Source organism: Pleurodeles waltl, chromosome 7 (genome assembly GCF_031143425.1).
Source record: "Pleurodeles waltl isolate 20211129_DDA chromosome 7, aPleWal1.hap1.20221129, whole genome shotgun sequence".
NCBI classification, from domain to species: domain Eukaryota; kingdom Metazoa; phylum Chordata; class Amphibia; order Caudata; family Salamandridae; genus Pleurodeles; species Pleurodeles waltl.
The window spans coordinates 181,560,051-181,585,456 of record NC_090446.1 but is presented as its reverse complement, the minus strand read 5'-3'; the positions used below and the strand labels follow the sequence as shown (position 1 = coordinate 181,585,456).

Below are 25,406 nucleotides of genomic sequence, written 5' to 3'. Positions count from 1 at the left end.
GAGAGCCCCGCTCCGTCCTCTAGGAAGGATTGTAGTAAAATATTTTACTGCCGATCACCACTGCCTTCGGCGCACTCCCGACCAGGCTCCAGCCATCGATTACTGTAACAAGAATATATATCTATGCTCTGGTCATTGATTACCGCTGTAACAGTTGATTATGGAAAAAGGGTTTCCTGTCTTCAGTAAAAAGCTGCATTACACGAGGAACAGAGACAGGAGCTGAGGGAGAGAGAGGAAGGGTTGGGGGAGAGATAGAAAGAGAGAGAGAGAGAGAGAAAGACAGAGAGAGAGAGAGAGAGAAAGAGAGTGACAGGAGGCCCCAGGGAAAGAAACACATACAAGGACAAAGAAAGAAAAAGGCAGAACATAATAAATTGTACGAAAGACAAACATTAATGTAAATAGAAGAGCGACGGCGAGAAAGAGAGCAACAAAGACGTACCGAGATACCAAGGAAAGAGAGGAAGAAAGGGATAAATAGAAGGAGCAGTGGTAGGGACAGGTAGAGGGACCTTGAGGTAGCGAAGATGAGGGACTGAAAGGCACTGAAACAGAGAAGCAGAAGGAGAGAAGAGGCAGAGAGCGAAGGAAAGACGTGGAAAGAGCCCCAGCAGGAAGCGGCAAGAGAGAGGAGCGAAGGAAGGGAGACCTCCGTACTGAGCAGAGGGAGGGGAATGAGTGAGACAGACAGCTCTGTAGAGACCTTTGAACAGAAGGAGTGAATGACAAAGGCGGAGACAGAGACATCTGGTAAGAAAGAGAGGGAGTATTAAAAGGGAGAGAGAAAAGAAAGAAGATATAGCTAGACAGGATGATGGACGATGGGAGAGTGAAGAAAGAAGGAAAGAAAGAAAGAAGGAAATAAAGAAAACGAAAGATTACCGCAATCCTAGAAAGTCAGTACATCACCGGCTCGGCAGAGCAGCTGAAGATGAATGCCATGCCGGAATATGATAAAATTCTGCACACACAATACAGCCCATGTTTACCAGACACAGGCCCCCATTATGATCTTGGCGGGATGCCCTGCCGCCAACTGTGCTGGCGGTCAATGAAAGACCACCAGAGGCGGCCGGCATCCTGGCAAATAATGACGCATGGAGCCTGACCGCCTTTGATGGCGGTGAGGGCTGCCATGCGCCATGATGGCGGTTGGTGGCGGGGGTGGATGCTGCTCCACTCTCACCGCCATATCAGACCATACACCGCCATGCCTATAATGAAGCAGTTATAGGCGCGTGGAGGTGTATGGAGAGGCGGTGATGGCGGCGGAGCAGCATCCAGGGAGCCCGTTGCCTCCCAGAGCAGCGCGACGGAAGAGGTAAGTGCTGTCCGAAAGGGAAGGAGGAGGAGGGGTGTGTGTAAGTGCATGGGTGTGTGTGTGAGTGTATGTGTGGGGGGGGGGTTGTGTCTGAGTGCATGTATGCGTGTGTGCATGTAGGTGAATGGGTGCATGTGGATGTGGAGGGTTGGGGTTTGGGGGGCCTGTATGTAGGGGTGGGGATGGTAAGGGTCGAGTTGCATTGGGCCTACATGTGGTTATGGGGGTAGAGGGTTGGGGGTTGGTTTTTCAGGGTTTGGGGGCGCATCTAGGGACTGGGGGGGGTGGGTAGGTGTGGTGGCAAGGGGGGGCTGGCATGTCATATACAGGTGACAGGAATGGTTATTCCTGTCACCCAAATGCTTTCTGCCAGTGATTACCTGGTGGGGTATCTCACCAGGAAATCCCTGGTTGAAATGGGATCAAAATCCCACCAGCGGTCCGGCCACCACCGCCGGATCGTATGTGCCCGCAGTCGGTCCAGCGGTCGAATCTGGGCTGGTGGTAGTTCACCACTGTGTTCAGAATATGGCGGTCTGGACCACCATGCCGTCTGCAGTAATGACCGCCACCGCCGGCATGGCGGTCCCGACCGCCATGTTCATAATGACCACCACAGACCCAATGGCTGAAAACTGAGGATTGAAAAAGGTGGAAAGGACTGGAAACCTAGAGAGATCATTTTCTGTGCTTAGTGAAACTGCACAAGAAATAAACAACGAGTATTCTTTCAGCTATTCGTCTTTCCAAGCCTCAGAGATATGTCAGATATACCCTTCTGAAACTAAGTGAGAAGGAAAAAGACTTTCCAAGAATTATAGAAGATTGGAGCCTGTGTAACTTTCTGAGAAACAAAGTCTGATTGAAGTCATGGCTGCCCAAGGTACTTCATCCCATTTTTAAACTACAGACAACTTGAATATCAATCATATCAACCAATATAATCCAAAACTGAATGTATGAACGCACTGGGTTGATCTGTCAAACAGTGCTAAGTTATGTACTAAGACCGTACATCAATATGCAGATGATACACAGTTGTATCTCCTAAATTCAACCAACGCCCAAGGCACTGTCCTCAGGTCACCGTGGATGATCACACATTGCCTTAAATCAAATCCTACCACCCAATCAAAACTGAGATGCTATTGACTTAGCGCATGACGTCTCACCGCTTGTTCAATCATGGCCTGAAGAATCTTCTTCCATTTGTAACACAACAGACCTAGCTGCTCAAACCAGGTCCTAAAGACTTATCCTTGACTTTGGCCTGAAATTAGACATTATATAAGCCACCCAAAGGTTGCCTTTTTCCATCGTAGCCTCCAACAGAAATGTGTCATTCCTTGCCAACAGCATTGATTGGAGCTGTTTTGTAGACATGAACTGAAATTGATTGACATTCCAAGGGTATTGCAAAAAATATCATGAGCCTTTTGAATCTATATCTTATTCGTTGTTTCTTAAAAGCCTCCTATTTTTGGAAAGTAAACAGCTTAGTGCCATGAGGCCATGAGTAGCAAGGGTTGTGCCAACGGGTATCGACGGCTCTGCTTATAGACAGCCACCTGGAAGGTTTGGTGGTCCCCAGACTAATCTTGGATGATGCAATGTCAGCCAGTCTTTCCTTGTGTCCTTCAACCCCATCCAGGGTAGTATCCATTCGACAGTCAGTCTTGTGTTTGGGCCTGAATAAATAGCAGCTGCCCCTGCAGTCCACCGAGTACACTCAGGCCCTCTTGAGCTCAGGATGAAACTGAATGACTGGCTTTTATGACACCCATATTTGATAAACCATCCAACCAGGCACAAAAGCTGAATAAGTCATATGGTTTACGATGAAGTAGGTGTAACTTTACTCCCCAACTAAAAAATGTAAAAGTAGTACAACACTGAATAAATCTTCACCTGCGGTGGCCATGACAACACTGAACGCTTTACCAATGGCGCTCGTGTTAATGATTAATTTCTAGCATTTTTGGTAAGGGTTAAAAAAAATTCGTTTACATCGTACTTAGGATAATGCTTAGAAATGTTATTGCCTTATGGAGAAGCTGCGCTATATTTTAATCTTAGTTTGGGTTGTCCGTTCTGTAGATATGAATTATCACACAAATGGGAATAAATAATAAAGAGACTGTAATAAAATAAGGAATGTAAAGTAATGCAAAATGTAATAAAACCACACAATCACACAAACACACGATCATAACAAGTAAAAAATAAATGTTAATAAAATGGTACATTGAAAAACGAATTAAAAAAACAAAATAAGGTGAATGGCACAAATCTAAAATATCTTAATCGGCGTCAGAAGCCAGACGTGAAGGAAAAGCTAAAATCAACGGACACCACGCTCTCCACTGGAATACAGGTTTAAGACATAAAGAAATCCTTTAGAGGGATTGATTATTGATCTGGATGGGTGGGAGGGAACAGTTTTTTAACTATAAGGTCTCTTGGACACATTTAAAAATATGAGCTACCCAGACAACCTTTACAAGAGTGAGGGTCATTAATTCGACATTTTACAATTAGAATTTTCTATAAAATCACACATATTAGGTATTAATAAACTGAACAGTATAAACCTCATCAGATGCCAAAGTACAGCAGATGCCTAATTATCATTAAAAGTTGAGGGTCATAAGCGGAATTACATCAACTATTGACTAGTTGTGTGAATACTGGTGCAAGAGTGAAGCAATGCAAGTGTAACAGGTGCCACATCTGATTAAGGGCATCCTCATCGCCAGTTTTGCGTCTTCTTCTTCCAATGAAGATATGTGTAAAGGTGGGTTTCTTTTCATTTACTCAGCAAGTACTTCCACCACCCAGTGCGGGGCAGCTTCTCTCTAAAGCTGTCAGTCAGTGGCATTCTACACCAATATTCCTGAGTGACATTAATAACCTTCTAGCAAGCAGATGGCATACAGAACCTTCCATGAAGCATTAACCTTAACACAATAGTAACATCACAAAAAAAACTGCATCTATTGACCAGAAGTGCCATTTTAGTGTAGAGGAAATGGCATAATGAAATGATATTAGTGTCTAGGCAAACATCCATTTTGTCTTAGAAATGCTTTCCATTGTTTGAGAACAAGCATTGGCATAGCCAACAGGTTCGGCCTATGCGGGAGCTACTGGCTTTGCAAATGTCTTTTAGCTATTTTGTTCAGCAATGTGGAGTAGAGTAGAGTGGAGAGGCATAGAAGGGAGTGGCGTTGAGTGAAGTGGAGTAGAGTGGCTTGGAATGGCGTTGAGTGGCACAGAGCATAGAGCAGTCCTGTAGAGTGTAATGGCATAAGTAGAGTGGTGTAGAGTGAGGTGGCATACAGTGGAGTAGAGTAAAGGGGAGTGGAAAAGAGTGGAGTGGAGTGGCATAGAGTGGAGTGGCAAGAGTAAAATAGACTGGTGTAGAGTGCAGTGGTGTAGAGTGGATTGGCTCAGAGTAGAACTGAGAAGAGCAGAGCAGCATACAGTGGTGTACACTAGAGTGTCATAGCATTGAGTGGCATGAGGTGACCTAGAGTGGAGAGGCGTTGAGTGCAGTGCTGCAGAGCAGAGTAGAATGGCAGAGTGCAAAGGCATAGAGTGTAGTGACATACAGTGCAGTGATGTAGAGTGGCATAGAATGCAGTGGCATAGAGTAGAGTGGTGTACAGTAGACTGGCACAGAGTAGAGAGGCATAGAGTGGAGTGGAGTAGAATAGAGTGGTATAGAGTGCAGTGGCCTAGAGTAGAGTGGTGTGGGGTAAGGTGTAGTGGGGTAGGAGTAGAGTGTTGTAGAGTAGCGTGTCATAGAGTTCAGTGGCACATAGCTTAGTGGTATAAAGTGCAGCAGCATGGAGCAGTGCAGATTACAATGGCATTGATTGCAGTGGCCTACAGTGCAGTGACCTAAGGTACAGTGGTGCAGAGTAGATTGCAGTAGCGTAGAGTAGTGGTGTACAGAAGAGTGGTGCAAAGTAGAGTGTCGTACAGTGCAGTGGCATAATGTGCAGTGGCACAGAGTGATGCAGAACACAGTGTTGTAGAGTGCAGTGGCACAGAGTGCAGTGGCATAGAGTGTACTGACCTAAAGTAGAGTGGTGCAGAGTAGAATGAAGTAGCGTAGAGTTAAGTGGTGTACAGTAGTGTGGTGCACAGTAGAGTGTCATAGAGTGCAGTGGCATAAAGTGAAGTGGCATAGAGTGGTGCACAGTCGGGTATATAATGTTGTAGAGTGCAGTGGTAAAGACTGCAGTGGGGTAGAGTGCAGTGGCTTAGAGTAGAGTGCCGTAGATCGTGCACAGAACAGTACAGTGGCATAGAGTGCAGTAGCATGAAGTGAAGTGGTGCAGAGTGCAGTGACGTAGACTTTAGTGGCGTGGCGTGCACTAGTGCAGAGTAGAGTGGTGCAGTGGCCAAGAATACAGTGGCATAGAGTGCAGTGGTGTAGAGTGCAGAGGTGCAGAATGCAGTGGTGTAGAATACAGTGATGCAGAGTACAGTAGAGTTGCAAATAGTGCAGTGGCATACAGTGCAGTGGCAGAGTGCAGTGATGTAGAGTATAGTGGCATAGAGTGCTGGGTTGTAGATTAGAACAGTGCAGAGTAGAGTGGCACAGAGTAGAGTGCAGTAGAGTGGCATAGAGTGCAGTGGTGTAGATTAGAGCAGTGCAGAGTAGAGTGGCACAGAGTAGAGTAGAGTAGAGTGGAGTAGAGTGGCAAAGAGTGCAGTGGTGTAGAGTGCAGTGGCCTGGAGTGGAGTGGTGCAGCAGTGTAGAGTGATGCAAAGTAGCATGTCGTAGAGTGAGTGGCATAAAGTTCAGTGGCATAAAGTGCAGTAGCATGGAAAGGTGCACACTAGAGTGGCGTAGACTGCAGTGTCCTAGAGTGCAGTGACCTAAAGTAAAGTGGTGCAGAATAGAGTGCAGTGTCCTAGAGTAGAGTGGCATACAGTAGAGTGGCGGCTCAGAGTAGAGTGTCATACAGTGCAGTGGCATAAACTGAAGTGACAAATAGTGGTGCATAGTAGAGCATATAGTGTTCTAGAGTGCAGTGGCTTAGAGTGCAATTTCTTAGAGTAGGGTACGATAGAGTGGTGCAGAGAACAGTAGAGTGGCCAAACTACAGTGCCATGGAGTAGAGTTGTGCAGAGTGCAGTGACAGAGCGCAGTGGCATAGAGTGCAGTGGTGTAGAGTAGAGAGCTGCAGGGTAGCGTGTTCCAGAGTAGAATGCAGTTGTGTAGAGTACAGTGGTGTAGAGTGCAGCGATGTAAATTAGAGTGAAGTGGTGTAGAGTGCAGTGGCACAGAGTACAGAGTAGGGGTGTGGGAGGGAAAAAGCAACATGGAAGGGTTATGGGTGGAAGGGAATATAAGCTGCATGGATGGGGATATGGGTCGCGGACTAAAAACACAAGCACTCCTATGGACTGCTTGAACAGAGAAACAAGTAGCTCCAAAAACGGGAACAGTAGATGGACATAAGTACTTGGACCATGCTCCTGGGGAGGGCCAAACACAAGAAGAGGACAATGTGTCTCCACGCCTTGATAAATGAGAGCTAGGCAAATGGGAGCGATGCTGAAGCTGACAAATGGTTAGGTAAGGGCGGTCTGTATACCTACAATAGGTAAACGAAAGTCTCACTGAGACAGCGCATATACTGTCTGGGAAAAGCCTAAAAAGGGGCATTTTCCCTGCCTTTGATAGTGATTTGACACTATTAGCCGCCTTCTCTTGCCTTAAGGAATTGTGAACCATTCAGAGGAGGTACCTCTAACCTGGGTTCCATCTTTGCTTCTGCTTTGACATTAAGCCGTAGCCCAGTTGGCCGAATCTGAACACTCCAGAGAGCTCACAATTCAAGGTGTACTGAGAGAAACAGCTCTCATTTAGTGAAATAACCGATAAGAAGATGGCTAGAGCTGGTGGTCCCAAAAAACTTTCCAGGTGGGACATGAAATCCCGTAAGCAAGGAAGAGAGAGCTGTCAAAATCCAGAACGAAGATCCTGCATAATTAAACTGGCTACAGCTGCCAAAGAGCTGGAGGCATTTTACAAAACAAACCACATCTGCCACTTGACCGGCAACTCAAGGACAGGAAATGGAAGCACATCTTTTCTCCTTCCAGCAGTGAGCAGGCTGTGGAACAGGGTGGGTCACCCTGATGGCAGTGCCTAAGCAGGGCAGCAGCTGCAGTAAGTCGTGCATATTAAAGATTGTCGAATACAACACACAACACTTAGAGGCCATAGCCTTCAAGGTGATCCGCAAGGAGCAAGTGTCTAATGCCTTTTACAGATCTTCACATCACAGGATATTTTTGATCTGTGACCGATGTTTAAGTTCTGTGTCATGCGCAATTTGGGTGAAGTGTACATTAACCATATTTTAGCTTTATTGGCCAGTTGAGGTTTTGATTGCTGCTTCATGGCAAACTATTGTTTCAATATAGTCAATTGTTCTTGTTTACAGTTTGTCCATGGTCAGTCGTGGCTGTCCACTGTTTCTCCAGGGTCAACGATGCTTGTTCATGTTGTTCATGGCTAAGCATAGTGTCCATTGTTTCTTCCTGATCAACTATGATTATCCATTATTTCTTCATAATCAACTATGGTTGTTTATCGTTTCTCCAAGCAACCATGATGGTGCGTGGCTTTTCTATGGTATTGTCCATTGTTTCTCATGGCCAGTCAAGGTTATTTATGGTTTCAACGTGGTCAATCATGGCTGTCCAAGTTCTCTTTTTATTACCAACCATGGCTGTTTATGGTCTTTCTACTGTAAACCATGGCTGTCTGGGGTTTCTCCATGGTAATCCAGGGAAGGTCATGGTTTGCATCTATTTTTGTCAAGCTTTTGACAGAAGGACAGTTCCATAAAACTGGTTTCGTTCTCAACAAACAATAGCGGTGGAAAGTGTTTTGAGAACACTGGTCTTGCTCCGGATTTACAACAATGCAAAAAAAGACAAAACGAACAAGACTTCCCTTGATCTAGTTCAGCTACACTCTTAGAGTCAGATTATTGTGTAGCATATTTAATAATCCTGTTGCGGTACACTGTTTCATGTTACTTCATATTATATTTTAAGTATACATTTGGCTTTAATTAATGTTATGTATATTTTCTATATATTTTCTAATAACATAAAGTATGGACTCATTTTGTGGTGTGACACCAGGTAATGCTTCTGAGGCAGTATGGGCAGTAAGAAGGTAAAGAATAGACAGGACGCAGCAATCTGGTCTTTGGGGAGCATAAAGAATGGGCTTATCAAAGTGGTTATTAGCAAACACAATATGACAAACACAAGAAAAACAGAGGCAGCGAAGGAGAGAAATAATAACAAACTTACTACCACTACCAATATTCTGGTCAATCCAAATAAACCACAAGTTGTTTGGCTGGTAGTTTGAAAGACAACGCGTGCATCCATAAGGGTGTCTGTAGACTGTATTCTGCCAGGTACCTTCATGGTTAAATCAGTAAAGAATCAGCATCCAATGACCCTCTAATTGTGAGCATCCCACCAATGCACTCATTCCTGGTTCACTTATTACCTCCATGCAGATGCAACATACTCCCCACCTCCACCAGTATTAATCCCCACTATGTTCACCAGAACCACTCTCGTACTTACGGAAACTCTGGTGGTTCAATTGCTGATTTGATGACGCCAGCGTAGATCGCCAGAATCGAGAGGATGACACAGCCCAAGAAGACCAGGGCAAACTTGTTGACGTACTTCACGCCCACAAACACCACGAGAGCCATGAAGCTGAGCACGCAGGTGCCATACACTCGCATGTTGTTCAGAAGGGCCGCTCCCTCCCCTGCGGCATCTTCAGACTTGAAGATAGCCATTGCTGGAAAGAGGTAAGTCTGCAATGAGATCACACACAGGACACGTTAGTCTTTGGACCAGTACTTGACCATCCTGCATCTCTAGTCTATCTTCTCTATTTTTTTCATCTCTATTTTACTGATTCTGTTCCATTCACTCACGTCTTCCTTCTCTTAGAACAAACATTTCCCTAACTTCTATTTATACAATGAACACTGCAGTCAGAAATTCTCTCAGTACTTAACAACAGATGTTAATATTATAGAGAGTAATTTGTTGATTTTGATAAGAGGCTGAGTCGACCACATCAGGATCAAACTTCTGGGTTACACATAGATCTGTCCAAGAGGTGTTTTAGCCCACTGGGCTAGCTCACACTTTCTTTTCCCTTGCCACTCTCCCCACACACCACCCTTTATAACATATCTTACTCTTCCCTTCTTAACTTTTGGTTTATTGATGCTTTAGCGCCACAACAGATAAACAAATGAAGCCTGCCTTTCAAAAAATGAACTATTGTCAGGAAGTAGCTGCACGCATCACTTGTCCTTGTATCACAGAAGGAGAGCTGCTATTGCAATGCATGGGCAGTGAGGGGTCCATTTGGTGCAATGGATGCCCAATGTGCATTCATCTACTCTGTAAACGAGTCTTCTTCGCCATCTTGCAGTAGACAGCCATCCAACACTGCAAATGCAGGATTTGCAGTGGCATTAAGCGATGCCAGTGTAACACTCGGAAAGTGGCACAGTGCCATACGTTTGATGACACGCTGTGCCCACTGCCCCTTGCTGATGTCCCACTTTGCCGCCAGAGTGCTTACCATGTGTCCTGCCACTTCTGCCATGTCTAATTGCCCCTCACCACCTGGCCACCCACCATGATGCCACTGCTTGCCATGTTTTGCGTCACCCCACGACTAAGTGCACGGGAGTGTACCGGACCCCTGCTGCTGTCCTCCTTTCACACGCCACCCCCAGCATGCTGCCTTAGAAAGAGAGGGAGGACTTACTGAGGCTCCTGTCAGCCTCTCCCCTCCTTCCGGTCCAGTGACAGGGACGCAGCTGGGTGCCAGACAGGCACAGCGCGAATCTGTTTCTGTGTCTAGCGGCTGCCATGCTTCTATGCGCCTGCCTCTGCTTCTTGTAGACTTCTCTGTAAACTTTCTACACTCAGGACTAGCGACAGAGGCTTGGCAGGCTCCGGAAACAGGCACGTCCTCTTGTACGGTTACAGGGAAAAGCAGGCGGCAAGACGGGCGAGGTGTGCCTCTGTTTCTGCGGCCTACCGCTCCCACGTCAGTATGCACCTGTCTCTGGAACCTGTCACTGCACTCGCCTCCAGTTCAGGGACAGGGGAGTGACAGGGACGCGGCAGGACGCGGCAACTGAAGAAACAAGAGCACTGCATGGACATGGAAGGGGCAGCTGCAGAGACAGACACGCAGTGCCTCACCGTCTCTGCGCTCTGTCACTTTCCTGTCACTGTAGAGTTTTCTGCACTAGTACAGAAACGGTGGGCCGATGAGGAGGGCCCATGCTGTGCAGCAGCTTGTAATTAGGCCCAAGATAAATTACATTACATCGGCGTAATCCACTTCATTTTGGAAATTTCGAATTATGTTTGTTATGCGAAATTCCTGAAATTATCATTACAACTCGTCACCTAATTACTCTATCATTCACTGCAAAATGAGAATGCCAGTGGCTGTTGCTCACAGCAATTGTTTTTCACGCTTTATTTTAGGACGGAATGCATGCTCATGTCACACATTTTACACGAGGATGCATTTCACTTTGAAATGTAGCACTAAATGATGGATTTTCATTTTGTGTAACTACATTTAAGTATGCACAATGTTCCTGAAATTTGACATAACTACGCGAAAACAAATTACCCACATTGTGCACACCCCTACCTGTAAACTGCGGGTTTTGGAGATGGGGAGGTTGCTAGGGCTGGAGGCGTGTCTCCTCCACACATCTGACATCTGCCAACTCCAGAAGGTTTACTTCAAGTTCCTCCTTCTCTGGGAATTGTGTCTTGCCTGCAGTCAAAGGCAGCAGTGCCGGGCACCAGCTGTGACAGACCATTAAGTGGAAGAAAGATGCCCTTTGCATGTCACTTCCGGGTGCGGCCAGAGATTAACCAATAGATTTCGCTCTCTTTGGTTTAACGTAACTGTTTTAGCTGTTGATAATTCTGTTGTCTAAGACGGTTCCCCAAACCAGGATTTCCAATAAGAAACACCTTTCATATCATTCCTGATTGGACGCCATGTCTAACACGGTATGCGCCCGGAACCTCAAAACTAGAATATTGAGGTATACAAATATCAAGGACAAACTATCAAAACCAAAATACCAAAAGACACGAAAGCATAGATTTTCTATAACTAACTCCGCATATATGTACCTTGACGACCTATATATCTTCGATACAAGTAGATGTGGAGTTAGGAATAGTAAATCTACACGTCCTCCATATGCGCTTATCTTTCGATATTTTGTTCCTCGATATTTTGTGCATGATATTCTTGTACCATGATATACTTTGCCTTGATATTCAGTAGTACCATTGTCAGGAATGCACAACTCTGAACCTTGCCAGCGCTCGTAGAGCAGCAGTTGGAGGCTCACCACGAGTACTCTGAACAGGACAGGTACATTGTCACAGGTGCAGAGAGGCTTATTGTTTTGGAGGATTTTCTGTTTATGCTGCCCTCTTACTTCTGCTCTGGTGTCCTGGCTGAATGAATGAATGTGGATTTGTAAAGCATGCAAATATCCAAAACAATAAACGTGATGGCACTAGAGAAAAAAAAAGTAAGAAAGGAGACAGAAAAAAGCAGAACCATGGCAAAAAGTCTAGATGTTTGAAAAGATGAGTATTCAGTTTTCAACGAAAGGCTGAGTAGCGGGCAATACAGCGAAGAAACTAAGGCAGAGAATTGCTCGGTTTGGCAATGGTGAATAAGATATGGCAAACTGCATGGATTCTTGATTCCCATCTGCCCTCAACAGCAAGTATTCTTTATAGCTTCTCCTCACCTGGGTCCCACTCACACCCACCCTCCATTTATGCCTCCCAAACCCCAACAAGCACACACTTACCAGCAGAATTTCGATGGTCCCGAGAATATACATGGCACCGGCGAAGGTGGTGCCGAGGTAAAAGCAGAGCCCAACTGCTCCCCCAAATTCTGGGCCCAGAGACCGCGAGATCATGTAGTAGGAACCCCCGGCTGTAGAAAAGGAAAAACACTTGTGATTACTAGCAGTCAACAACCAAAGCTACCAATGCAGAGCCCAAAAAGAGTAGAAGTATAATAGCAGCCTAGCAACAGAAGAGGGCATGCACACCAGGTGCGGCTCCTCCGCTAGGGCGGAGGATCGTCACCATCCCGCCGGCAGCAGGAGCTGCAAAACCGTCTCGGGCCAGCCAAACATACATGCGCACTGTGGTCTCTCCAGCCCGGCACTATGTTGCCGGGTTGGAGAGAGCATACACAGACTCCCAGTCTGCCTGGGAGTGCCCTGGCTGGGCGCTCCCAGCCAATCCTAATGCTGCTTTGAGCAGCGTCACGACTGACTGCAGGGCAGGCTGGGAGCCTGTGCCTGCAGCCTGCGATGATGGAGCAGAGTCGATGGAGCGGCACAGTGCGGCGTGGGAAAAAAGGTACGTTTTATTTATTTATTTTTTGTCCCCCCACCACCCTCCCAGCACCATGACGCCCGACGCTTTTCCCTCCCGCGAGCCACAACTGATGCACACGTGATGTGGGGATCTGATGGTTGGGCAGTTATGTACCAGGGTGAAGCGGGCACTGACCGCAGGTGCCACAATTCCAAAGTTGAAGCGGAGGGATTTCAACAGATACGAAGCAACAACACAGTGGGCTGTGTTCGCCTTGTTGGGAGCTTGCTATATGCATGCAAACACTTCAACTTGGCAGCCATGACAGCAGGAGATATATGAATAAGGCCATTGCCAGTGATACCACAGGCCACACACACCTTGGAATGTTGTGAGTTTTTTCTCTAGATGGGCTCATTCTACCAACAGGTACATTCATCAGGTTTGTGGGAAGTGGGTCTCAGAAAAGCAGTGGGCGCTCTTACCAGGTTTGCAAGTATTGCCAGTAAGTGGTAGACACATTACCAGGATAACAATACTACTGGGAAGTGTTAAACACACTCATTTGGGGCTCAGACGTGTGAAATTCTTGCTGGGATGAATACATTTATACCTGAGTGATGGCACTTTTAGAAAAGCCATCACCAGGCTTGGAAAGCTGGCAACACTAGGCACGAGGAGGCTACAATGACAGCAGGAGGACTACCAGAACATGCCATCTCACAGACTCGGGCAGTCTCATCAGGTAACGGGTGCCTTAAAAACAGAGAGGCCTCCATGCAGCCAAAGTACAAATGTGGAGACTGCAGACCGCCAGGTCCCTCAGGATACCTCAGTCACTTGCTCAGCACAGCCATCACTTGGGCGGAAGTCAAACAATTGTCAAAGTCTGAACTTAGAAGGCAACAGGAGCTATTGGGGCTGTTGGGGGACCACAGACAGCAACTGAGAGCTGACCTGTCAAGAACCAGGAGCCTTGTAAACTGGGAAGTCCTGTCAACAGAGGAGGTTTCTGGGTTACCCAGGCCAGAGCTTTACTCCTGGTTTAAGGCTATGCTGAGGAAGTGTCCGTAGGAACGATTGCGGACCTGATTTAGAGTTTGGATATAGATGTAGAAATATGTATAACTATAGTGAAATGAATATCAACCCCACACACGTAAAACTCGTAACCACTATAGACACATTCGTGTTTATATCACAGTATCTTTTGCTACATTCATCCAATTAACCAGCAGCAGCGCGACAAACACATGGATACTTTCTCGATAGGAAAAGCAACAAGCTAACTTTTATTACATTACATATTCATTAAAGTACTTTTGTTTTAGTCGCTAACCTCTATTTTCCGCCTATCAGCTTTACCAATTGCTTTCTTCCAACCAGCAGTTGATGTTGAGTTTCAGATATCTGTTACTCAGACACCACCCAACACATACAAATAATGACATTTAAACCTCTGCAAAAAGCAAAGTTGGAAGGCAAGACATTCTGTAATGAATACTGCAGTAGAAAAAAACTGGAGAAAGACAAGATGAGCAACGAGCAAGCGAAAAAGGCTACCTTACCCTGAGAGAGCAGGAGGAGATACTGATGCGGTTACGTGAGGGCTGTGAGCCCTGCCAAACATTCTGCCCTCCTAGCAACCATTGTCTCGCTAATGCTGATGAGCGCTGTGGCAATTAAAGAGATATGCAAATAATATGATCCCACGAGATTTAGTAAAATACTCATTTACTAGCCTGAGGGCGTTAGCAAAGTCCTTAATAAATAGTATTTTCTACCTCACTAGAATCTCTTTGTATTTCACTTGTCTTTTTTTGGGGGCCATAGTGTACGCAGCAGGGGGGGGACGAATTTCGACTAGTTTATGCGGCAAGAAGAGGTAAATTATGTGGCATAATGCGGCACATGTTATGATAGTATCACTTCATTAATTTGTAATTTTTAAGCATGTTACCGCTGCAGGAAAAAAAGTTTCACCTCATTAGTACCTGTTTAACACTCAAACACGTCAGTAAGAAACTAAAAGTTGAGCAGTTAACCTTTGTAACAGCACTACCACTGCACAGCAAAATACATTGCTGCAGTTTTAGTAACTTTTGATCCACTTGAGGTAGATTTTTTTGCTGAAATATACAGATTATGCAGCAGATGATGGAATATGTGGCAAATGGGGAACATTCATAACTATGTGTAAAATACTGTAGCCACAAAATTGCATAATTCCAGGAGCTTTGAATATAAAACGCCTGCTCCATCAGAGCTTGCGACACCAAATTATCCATAGGAACACCAACCTGGTCTCTTGAGTTTCAGCCCTATACCAGGTGGGCAACTGTGCCACCTGGGCCTAGGCCGAACACCATCTGTCCTATCAGAGCTCAGCGATGCCAAATGGGAGGCATTAGCACCCCATTTACCACTTCCAGAAACACTCTGTGGAACTTCATTTTCTAAATGACCTCAAATTAGGGACCCTTTTGTGCTTCCTCAAAGGTCTCTGCCAAACCGTTTAAGTTCCCTGAGCTATTTAAATGCTATTTGCTTCAAGTTAGAAATTGGGATGTTGGTTGAATGGAGTATGGTTGCTGGTCAAGCAGCAACCATAATCTGAGTCAGGGTAAGTTTCAGGCAAACCCTAAAAAAAAACTATGCTCACCCTCTGGTAGCCTGGCACAGAGGAGTTAGGCTTAACATAGAGGCAATGTGTAAAGTATTTGTGCAACACTTCAAACAGTAAAACAATGAAAACACCACAGAAACAGATCTCACACCTGGTTAGGAAAATAGATCTAAATGAAAAATTTTCAAAGAATAAGCTGTAAAATAATGCTAAGAATTAGGAAGCACCAACCAGGGATATCTGGTCATGCCAAACTGGGACAAAGTCAAAAGTTCAGGCCGACCACAATGGAACGATGGCCAGTTACAGGGACCTAGATGGGCCGACTGAACCAATGTACCTTAAATCCTGTTCACGGAGTATTGTGTCGGTTCCAAACCATGCAGTAGAGGTGATGCATTGATTTTCTCCATATATAGCAGTGATACGTCAGTTCTGATCCACAGTTGAGTTATGGTGGAGCTTTCTGCTGCATCATCTTTAAGGATCCAGGTGACGTGGCTTGCCTTGCAAAGACCTGTGTTAAGGATGCGCTGTGCAGGCAAGACGATGTGCCGGTTCCAATGAGCGCCGAGACTGCAAAGGGGAGATTCAGCTTCATCATTGAGACTGCCATCTACATGCACCAGGAAAAGCACTGCAGTGGCAGTCCTGAAAGCAACGAGCTGGTTCTGTTCCAAACAACAGCGGCAATGTGTTGATTCTGCTCTTGCAACAAAGGATGTGTCAGTTCAGCTGGACCAAACACCTTTGGCCCACTTCCAAGGGTCCAGAACTGGGATGGCACCACTTGACAGGGCAGACGTACAGATGGCAGAGTCCTGGTACTGGAGCAGGATGGTTGGAAGTCTTTTATGTCACTGAGACTTCAGATTAGGAGGGCCAGCTAGCCCTTGCAGTCACTCTGGGTTCAAGTGATACAGGTCCAGATCTTCTCACCCAGGAACGGAAATAGAAGGCAGCAGGGTAGCACAGCAAGGCAGCAGTCCTGCAAAGCAGCAGTCCAGCAGAGAGGCAGTCCTTCAGCAGTTCTTTTTCCTGGCAGAGTATTCACAGGTTCAGAAGTGTACTAGGGGGTTATGCAGGAATAAGTGAGGCTGTGTCCAGCACATCCCTCCTATCCTCACAGGATTGCCCATCAAGTCATGCCTAAGCTCTCAATGTGTGTGGCTTTCTAGAGGGGAACACACAAAGTCCAGCTATTGCTAACTACAGACAAGTGATCAGAGACAGGCAACAGGCACCAAATGACCAATGTCAGAAAATCTCTAAGATGATGGATGGGGGTAGGTCATCAGCAGTGCACCTCATTGACCATTCAACTGCTAATTACACTGCAACATCCGTAATACCTAAAGGGTGCGATCCCGACAGTAAGGAGGTCAGATGTTCCCTGCCTGAATCTAGGTACTGAATGAACCACACTACTTTGGTGGATTTGTGGAATGGGCACTTTCTTCTACCGTCACATTGGTCCAGCATCCACATAGATTATGATTTCCCTGCTTGGTCCTGACAAATTGCCATTGATCCTTATGACATTTAGGCAATAAACGTTTTGACTCCCACTTATTGTAAACACAAAGGAACAACATCTTCCTTCTATGTTAATCTCTGTTTTTCATACTGTGAAGATCCACCACTAGAATAAAGAAGATTTAGGTGTCCCTCAGTCATTTTCACATCACACACTTTTTTTCTTCCATTCTACACTTGTGACATTTACATTTCTTTTTAGTACAAAACTATCTTCAAAAGATCTCTGGTAAAGAGTCTGCATGTGGTGGCCTGTTAGGCATTTCAGTGCCGACATAACAAGGAAATGCCCTACAATGCAGGATATCATCCAATTGGGTGAGTCGTGGATCTTTGTTCTGAATTTTCCATATTCTTTTGACCTTTTCGATATCAATGGATGTTATAAGGTGTATTTGCCTTTGTAGGTTTTAGGAACTGCATACCCCCTTTTCATTGAGGTATGATAGGGAGCACACTGATTGGACCTTGATTGCTCCCAGTCCTCCCCCTTTTGTTAAAGTTAGAAAATGTCAACTTTCTAAAAGTGGCATTTTAGAATTGCAATTTAGCATCTGACTTCACCATAATTTGTAAATTTTAAATTTTGATCCCAGAGACACCAAACTCGAAACGTATATCTCTTCTAGAGTGCAAATTGCACTTATAAGATGTAATAAGGTAACCCCAATGTTATCCTAAGGAAGAGACAGTCGCTGTAGTGGAAAACAACTTTGGGAGTTTTCACTAACAGAACATGTAAAACTTAAAAGTACATGTCCTGCCTTTTAAATACATTGCTCCCTGCCCTCCGGATGGTCCAGGGCCTATCTTAGGGGTGATTTATATATACAAAAAGGGAATGTTTGGGCCTAGCAAAAGGGTGGTTTTGACAGGTCGACATGGCAGTGTAACCTGCACACACACATGCTCTATGATGGCAGGCCTGAGTCAAGGTTAAAGTGCTACTTAAGTGGGTGGCGCAATGAGTACTGCAGGCTCACAAGTAGTATTTAACTTACAGGCCCCAGGCAGAGGTAGTGCACTTTACTAAGGAATTATAAGTAAATTAAATAGCAGTGGTTAAATGCACAGCTTCCTAAAGTCAGCAAAAATGATGCAAGAAAAGCGGAGGAGGTAGGGAAAGAGTTAGGGGTAATACCACCCTAAGGCTGTTAGGTATGACACTTCAGTTTCACAGGAACAGTGTTACTCAATGTCATCATACCTTCATAACCATGGTGTATCGCCTCTTCTTGTGGTTCCATATGGTTTTATCAATGTATGCCCTGACTCTTTTTTACTGGATGTCACTATTTTACTTTTTTGGTGATTATTAGAGAGCTACGCATGAAAGTTTACCTTACACATCATTTAACAGTCTCTACCAGCTCAGAGTTTTTAATACTACTATTTGCATTTTTAATATTAATATCCTGCTGTCTGCTAATCTTTAGGTGATGTTTACACCAGTGTTTAGTGTAGATTCTGGCATGCCTTCTACAAGCAGGTTAAACAAAATCCAGTCTTAGACAAAGCCCAGTTTTAAGCCAATAAAAGTTGTATTTTTGAGCAATTCTCATGCTGTTTTCTGGTTCTCTAACCAGGTATCCTTGTACCTCAGTGTTTTCAGGCTGATTAAAGCTGCATCTATTCCCATTAGCCTAAACTTTTCTTGCAGTAGTGATCTGTTAGTGATGTGGAATCTAGTCTTGAAATTTATATAATCACATAATAAGCATGATTTTTAGTGTGTGTAATAATGGGTGTTTGTAAACCGTTACCTTGACAATACAGCAGGATGGGAGCAATGACCATGGGCAAGAGTCCTGAGATACGATTCAGGATCATTTTCGAGAAGACCGAGCATTTGCTGGTGATTATTCCAATTGTGCACAAAGATAATGTTCTCTGAAGAGGTGAGTCTTCAGCTTCTTTCCAAATTGGAATCAGTTCTGTAGCTAATGAGGATTGTATTGTGTAGCAGCTTTTCATATCATTTCCTCGCCTATTGAAGGCCAAAAGTGGTTTCCAGTTTGGTAATACAACATCTGTAGTGCATGAATGGGTGAAGGGCGTTGGTAGTAGTGTTGGCTTTTGGTGTTGCGTTTGAGGCCTGAAGACATGAGGCAGTGACATGAACCCACTTTTACTCTAGTGGTTGTAAGAAAGGAATGTATGGCTAGGATCACAAGCGGCATATACAGACTTCTCAATGGCTGTGGCAAAAATTGAGCATGGATCTGCATTTGAGACAGTCCATGTCTACATTTCCTGTCTGATTTATTGATGTTTGTTGATGATCCTTTTCCACTTTGGGAGAGTATTCCAGAACTTGTGGGTGTGCAATGAGAATAGCCTCCTACTTAGATGTTTTTATTAAGAGGGTGGTTTCAGGTGATGGTCCATACTTGACGTAAGTTTTTTCCCTGCTTGTATGACCTCAGCTTAGATTGTAAAAAGATTGTTCCTGTCCCATTGATGTCCCTCTGTATAATGCAAAGGGCTTTGAAGGATATTCTTCTTGGCACTAGTAGCCAATGAAGTGATTGAGAACAGGAGTAGTGCGGACCGGTTTGGTTAAATGAAGAAGTTGTCATGCAGCTCTATTCTTGATTCTTTGTAGTTTTACTGTGATTTTTTTTCAGAATCCAGTACCAAGACCATTTGTATAGTTCCAACAGGGTATTATTATCGGCAGAAATTCCTCAACCCTATGTGGAAGTCCTAGGTGTAGGAAGATATGTCAAACTGGTTTAATTGTATAGAATGTGTCGCTTGTCACGTTGTTGTTTTTGGATTCAAGCGAGAGACTTGATTCCATGATTTTGACTTCACTTGACATTATCGGTGGCTGTCTCCTTTCAAGTCGTAGGCAGACATAGGGCTCCACAGATATGTCTTTCCAAATTTAAAGTTTAGTTTCAGGTGATTCTCTGGCATCGACTGTTTGACGGACATTAGACAAGGCCCAGTCTAGAAGTCTGCCTCCAGTTTTAGGATGATTTGGGTATTATCAGCATAATTGTAGCCTGTGGAAAGGAATGTTTTTAAAATGTCAGGGAGATATGCGGGATCAACATTAAAAAGTAAGAGAGGGATTCTTGATCCCTGTGGCATGCCTACTTGTATGGTCTATGTTGCAGACGCCAATGTTGGCAGTGAGACAATTTGCGATCTTTCTTTATGGTAGGATTTTATCCTCTTCAGCACAGTGCCCTGGATACCTGTGTTATGTCAGTGTGTTGCTCAAGTGTTACATAGTTCAGAAGAGTGTTTCTCACTTGTTTTGACGGTGTCAGTGTTTTGAAACTTGCTTTTTTAGTTTTCTTTTTTGGTGGGGAATACCACATCAGCAAGGTGTTGGGTGCGGTGCCTGCCTTTTTAATGAGGTTCCTGTAGACTCCGTTCTGCAGATTCTGTACTGCTTTTGGAATAGCTTTTATCTTTTGTGGTTGGTTTTGTTTTAGCTCCTGGCATCATAGTCAGAAAGACCTTCAGATTTTCTGACAATCTAGTCTCTATGTCAAACAGCCCACTTTTGATAGATGCATCAAGGTGCTCACTTTTGCAATATTTTGTTTCCAGTCTGGCAGTGCCCTGGGTCTTGGAATAGCACTGCTTTAGTGACTTGTTAAATAATCAAGTGGGTATGCGGGGTGCAATTACGTGATGTTTTGTGAATCAGCAGTTCTTGAATATGCCATGGGCTTGTGGGAGGATCCCATCTAGTTCCTTCAACATTTGGGGGATGTGGTTGAATGTTTTCAGGCATTTTAATGATAAGAGACCCAGGAACCGGGCTTCTTTGACCCACTGCAAGATGCATAAAGGAGTTTCCAGACTCAGATCATCAATTCGTTGGTGGGCAATATGTCCCTACAGTACACCTAACACGCAGCCTAGGATGTGTGCACATGCCTGCACAGGTTAGCACAACCTCCAGACCTATGTGAAGGCGTGCAACCATGGAGAGGGTATAAAGTGCAGCTGGGGTAAACCAGCGCCACACAATTTAACTGGAGTGTTATTGTCAGAAGGAAGAAGATGGATTACGGAGAATGCACATGTTTCACTCCGCGTGCTGGGATTAGAGAGCCTTTCCATGCAGTAATACAAAAAGACTGCAGCACATAATATGGTTACATTGCCACTAAGTAGACAGACCACTCACACCAGGCCAAGGAAGAGGACATGTATTGGGCAGTTCTGGCATCCTCAATCTTTCAGATAAAGCTATGTCCTAAATCCTAAATCAGGTGAAGTTACAGGAACTAACGTTCGTATGCTCAGAGGAAATTACGGATCTCTGCCTACAGCAAAACAAACACATTTACAATAGGATAAAGTGAAACCATTCAAGATTGAACTGCAGTGACCTTCAGCTGTACACGTTTGGTCCTACCTAAGGCCCAGTTGGGACATAATGTGAATTTGACACAGTCATGAAGTTTCCTCCCCTTCAAAATACACAAACCAAAAAAAAAAGCGCCAAGAGACCCTCTGGAGGGTGCTGCACAAGCAACCATAACATAACATGACATACTGTGACCAATGGACACTCACAAGGTTGGTGTTAAACCCCAAGCTCTACCTGTATAGTGCTTCTGGCAAAGTGGAAGTCCTCATCATGGTTGTGGCATTGGGCATTGGGGCTGTCCTAAGCAGGATGTGCTGACTGCAGAGCTGCTGACAGCTACATATCAGATATTGTCCAAATGCAGCAGCAGGTGGCAGGTGGTGTAAACAACAGGGAACACACTTATGGGCTGTAGCATTGACAGCAGCAGGGACATGTATGCCTTGTGGTGAATAGGGCACTGCAGGACCCTACTAAAGATCAGCCATGGGCCTTATTTCCGCCTCGCACAGGCCTACATGCCTCACAAATATCATGCAGCATGTAGGGCAGGGAGGACCGCTTCCCGACTGCTCTTATCAGTCAATTCAATTGTACTGATTTATCACACTCTGATGAACAACAACTTGAGTTGGTAATGAGAGATTTGATTCTCATAACCTGCCTTTCACACGAAGGTCTTGCCAGCAAGTGCCTATACTACTCACCTATTTATAATGACTGCATCTTGCAACTTGCAGTGTTCACAAATTAATGAACCCACTGAGCAAAGGTTTAGAATTCAAACCTGTGATCTAAAAATTATGCGCTGTGCTCTGCAGCACACACACAAACCACTAAAATATTGTACCTTTATTGGAAATTGAGACTTGCTGGATACTCACAAGCCAAAGAAGAGGGTGTCTTAACCTATAATTATATGGTTTAGCTGACAAACCTGACCAGTGGCTTAGCCATTTGAAAAATATCTCCTAATGTGGAAATATGTGGAGAACTTGAAGATCGCAAGTTCAAATTTCATGGTTGCCTTTATTTTAATTGCAACTCAACCGCAAGGTTGTGGAAAAAAGGGTTGTATGTGTTTGTCTGTGGGTGCAAATTGTAAAAATAGGTATCGGAAGTCACATTCATTTTTTTTGCAAAGGTGGTCTAGACTTTGCTTCAAACAAAGATATTACCCCTACAGTTGCACCTCCCAGTTAGTACCCCACTAATACCATTAAGATTTGACACTCTGGTTAGGCCTATTTCAGAGGGGTTTGGAGAAGAGTATGGGCGACCCCCAAAAGTTCTCCTACAGATGTGGCCTTGATGAAACCTTTGGAATGCAGGGTGCGAGCAACCTTCTGTTGATACGCCATGTTGGAGAGATGTTGAGAAGAATTGGCCATGATAGGCTATGGGACAATCCTTGGGAGTTTTGCCATCTGATATCTAAAGCTAAACTTAAGTCGAGTTATAGGAATTTTAAGTTAGGTTTCCTATTATGTAGGTCAGCACTGGGATGGATGTCAGCTAGATTTATGCAGCATAAGGATTCCTATAAGTTAGAAGAGTTTCTGAATTTCATTGAGCCCAGTTTGGCAAGGAAACCTTGTGTACAGTTTAGATATGGGATACTCCCTCTATGATCACTTACTCAAAAGTGGGCCAGGGCTGGTATAAAAGAGGAGCAACCTTGCCCAGCTTGTGGCCTGCTTGGTGAAATGGAGATCCACATACCTTTCGTGTGCCCTGAATATAAAGCTGCTAGGGCTAAATGGCTGATTCCTGTATGCAGGAATGTAGTTATCAGACAGCATATGAAAGTGTATAGAAGTCATTCTTAAAACAGAGACCAGTGATCCCATTGTGTTTGCTGTGGTTAGGTTTTTATTTGCTATGTGGTGCTCGAGGCACAAATTGGCACAGACAGATGAGGGAACCCTCAGTTTAAACCCCACACCATCATAGTGAGCCGTCTTCCTGGGGTGGTAATGTATTTTGAGTACAGTAGTTGTATGAATGCTAGGCTGCCCTATGGGCATTTGTTTCATATTTATAATTTGATGTACTGCTAATCTATGACTTTTGACTGTGCAATGCTTTTGATGTGCAATACTTGGTATTAGGTGGGGTTCTGCTGGATTAGAACCATTTATCAAACATGTACACAGCTTTTGATTCTGTTTTAAAAATATTTTGTATCATCTCATTGCTCTGATTTTAACCATAGCCGAAGTAAAGGATTTTTAAAAAAATTAGATTATTAATTTCTAAACTAGTTTCTGGAGAGTCACAGCTAGAAAATATACATTTTTTAAAACAACTGTGTGTAAACTTCTTAGCCTAGCTTGTGCAATACACTCATTTTTAATAAAAATGTACATTTACCTCATACATCTCAACATGATAATAGTTCTGGGTTTAAATAAATGTTGTATCGTAATGTTAAGCATTACAAGTAAATAGTAAATGTATTTGTGTGGAAGAAAAGAACAGGTAACAGTTGGACTGTCAAGACAGTCCTACAATCCCATGTAGGTTATGGCTGCCCTCCTCTCAACGGTGCTGCTGCCAGAGTAAGACAAACAAAATACATTATCTAGTTATCCAAGACACTTTTAAAACATTACATATGTGTTCTCCTGAAAGTGTTAGCTCAGCAAGCTGGCAAAATTACCACAACGATCACAGTGGTAAAGAGCAAGCACTATGTTTGTGGAAGTACATAACTTCTTCCCAATCAAATCATGTAGCCCTGGCTCCCAACATGTGAACGGAGCCAAAACCCCTCTCCAGTGGTACACACATAATTGTCTGGAAACAACTATGCTACAAAAGCCAGACCATGAACAGTGGGGTTGATAAGGATGCTTATGGTTGGCAGGATGAAGAGGTGTAAGGGTGAATCCTGGGACATTAGGACAGCTGTTCTCCTACCTGCTGAGATATGTTCTCTTATAAGGAGTTAAGTGTTCTCTATGTAGTTGGCCAGAGGCATCTTCCTAATTGCCAAATAACAATTTTCACTGGTCTATATATGTTAATTAAGTAACTTGCTGCATATGAAAAGCTTAGTATTCTGTTTGAGGACATACCTATTCAGGAACCTCTCAAACAGATACACCATTTGCCTAGTTATATGTCTAAAAATGATCTATATAATCAATCTTATTCTTAGCTCCCTGACTTGGAGGTTGTACACCCTCACCTGTGCTCTGTGCACCCTCTGCCAGGCTTCGGACACCCTCAGTTGTGCAGTGTATTCACTTTGGTCACAATATTACCTTACTTGGATGCTTTTCTACCCTTACTGGGCTTTTAACCAAATAACCAGGTAATATTCTCAGTATACTTTTTTGGTGGCTGGGCCCATTTTTGGTCCCAATCCACACTGCAGCAGGACACAAGCAAACACACATACACATGTGACCCTCTTCTTCCTCCAAATGGGCAGTAACTGGGTGCACTCACACACAAGCACATTCCTTCTGCCACCCCTCCCGCCCTATTACCCGACTCCATTTATAGCAGGTGTGCTTGAAGGGGGGATGCGTGCCAGGCTGTGGCACAGACAATGCACACACCCTAACCTTTTATTGAGGAGATTGAGGGATTATAGAGCCAGTCACAGGGGTTAACATGTAAAAAATAAGTGAAAGGTGCCCTCATCCGGAGGCCACAGCTGCTTGCACAACCTATGCCCCTGCCATCGCTTACAAGGACATTCCAACACAACTACGCCCATCATACCCCTACAAGTGTGACAGTTCAAACCATCCCAGGCCCGAAAGCTATACGATTGGATTGGGCAACAGGTGTTAGCCATTAGGTAATCTGGCATAATTTTCCTCACTAAGAGGGCCCCCTAGTCTATTGTTGATATATGTATTGTATCCAAAACAGTGGTGGTGGCAGGCCAGTGCTTAATTCAGGGGTCTCCAAACACGGGAGGGAGGCATCAAGTGATCCCAAGGGAGCACCAAGCGCTGGCCAAAAGAAGCATTATGCAAGATAACAGTGCTTTGTTTTAAGCCGAAAATAATTTATTGCACTTTTAAAAAGGTAACATAACTTAACTGAAATGTTTAAATAGGTCTAGGTATATTTAAGTATTGTCAATT

At 44.4% G+C, this 25,406-nt stretch overlaps 1 protein-coding gene across 1 annotated transcript in view; it reads right to left on the bottom strand.

Annotated features, from left to right (window-relative positions):
• The window catches only part of SLC12A5 (solute carrier family 12 member 5), a 687,435-nt gene that overhangs the window by 282,441 nt on the left and 379,588 nt on the right, over nucleotides 1-25,406 (bottom strand). The window contains exons 6-7 of the mRNA XM_069243525.1: nucleotides 12,277-12,407; nucleotides 8,960-9,201 (exon numbers count right to left, since the gene is read on the bottom strand). Coding sequence (XP_069099626.1) covers nucleotides 8,960-9,201; nucleotides 12,277-12,407 — 373 coding nt within the window. The remainder of the gene's footprint in view (nucleotides 1-8,959; nucleotides 9,202-12,276; nucleotides 12,408-25,406) is intronic.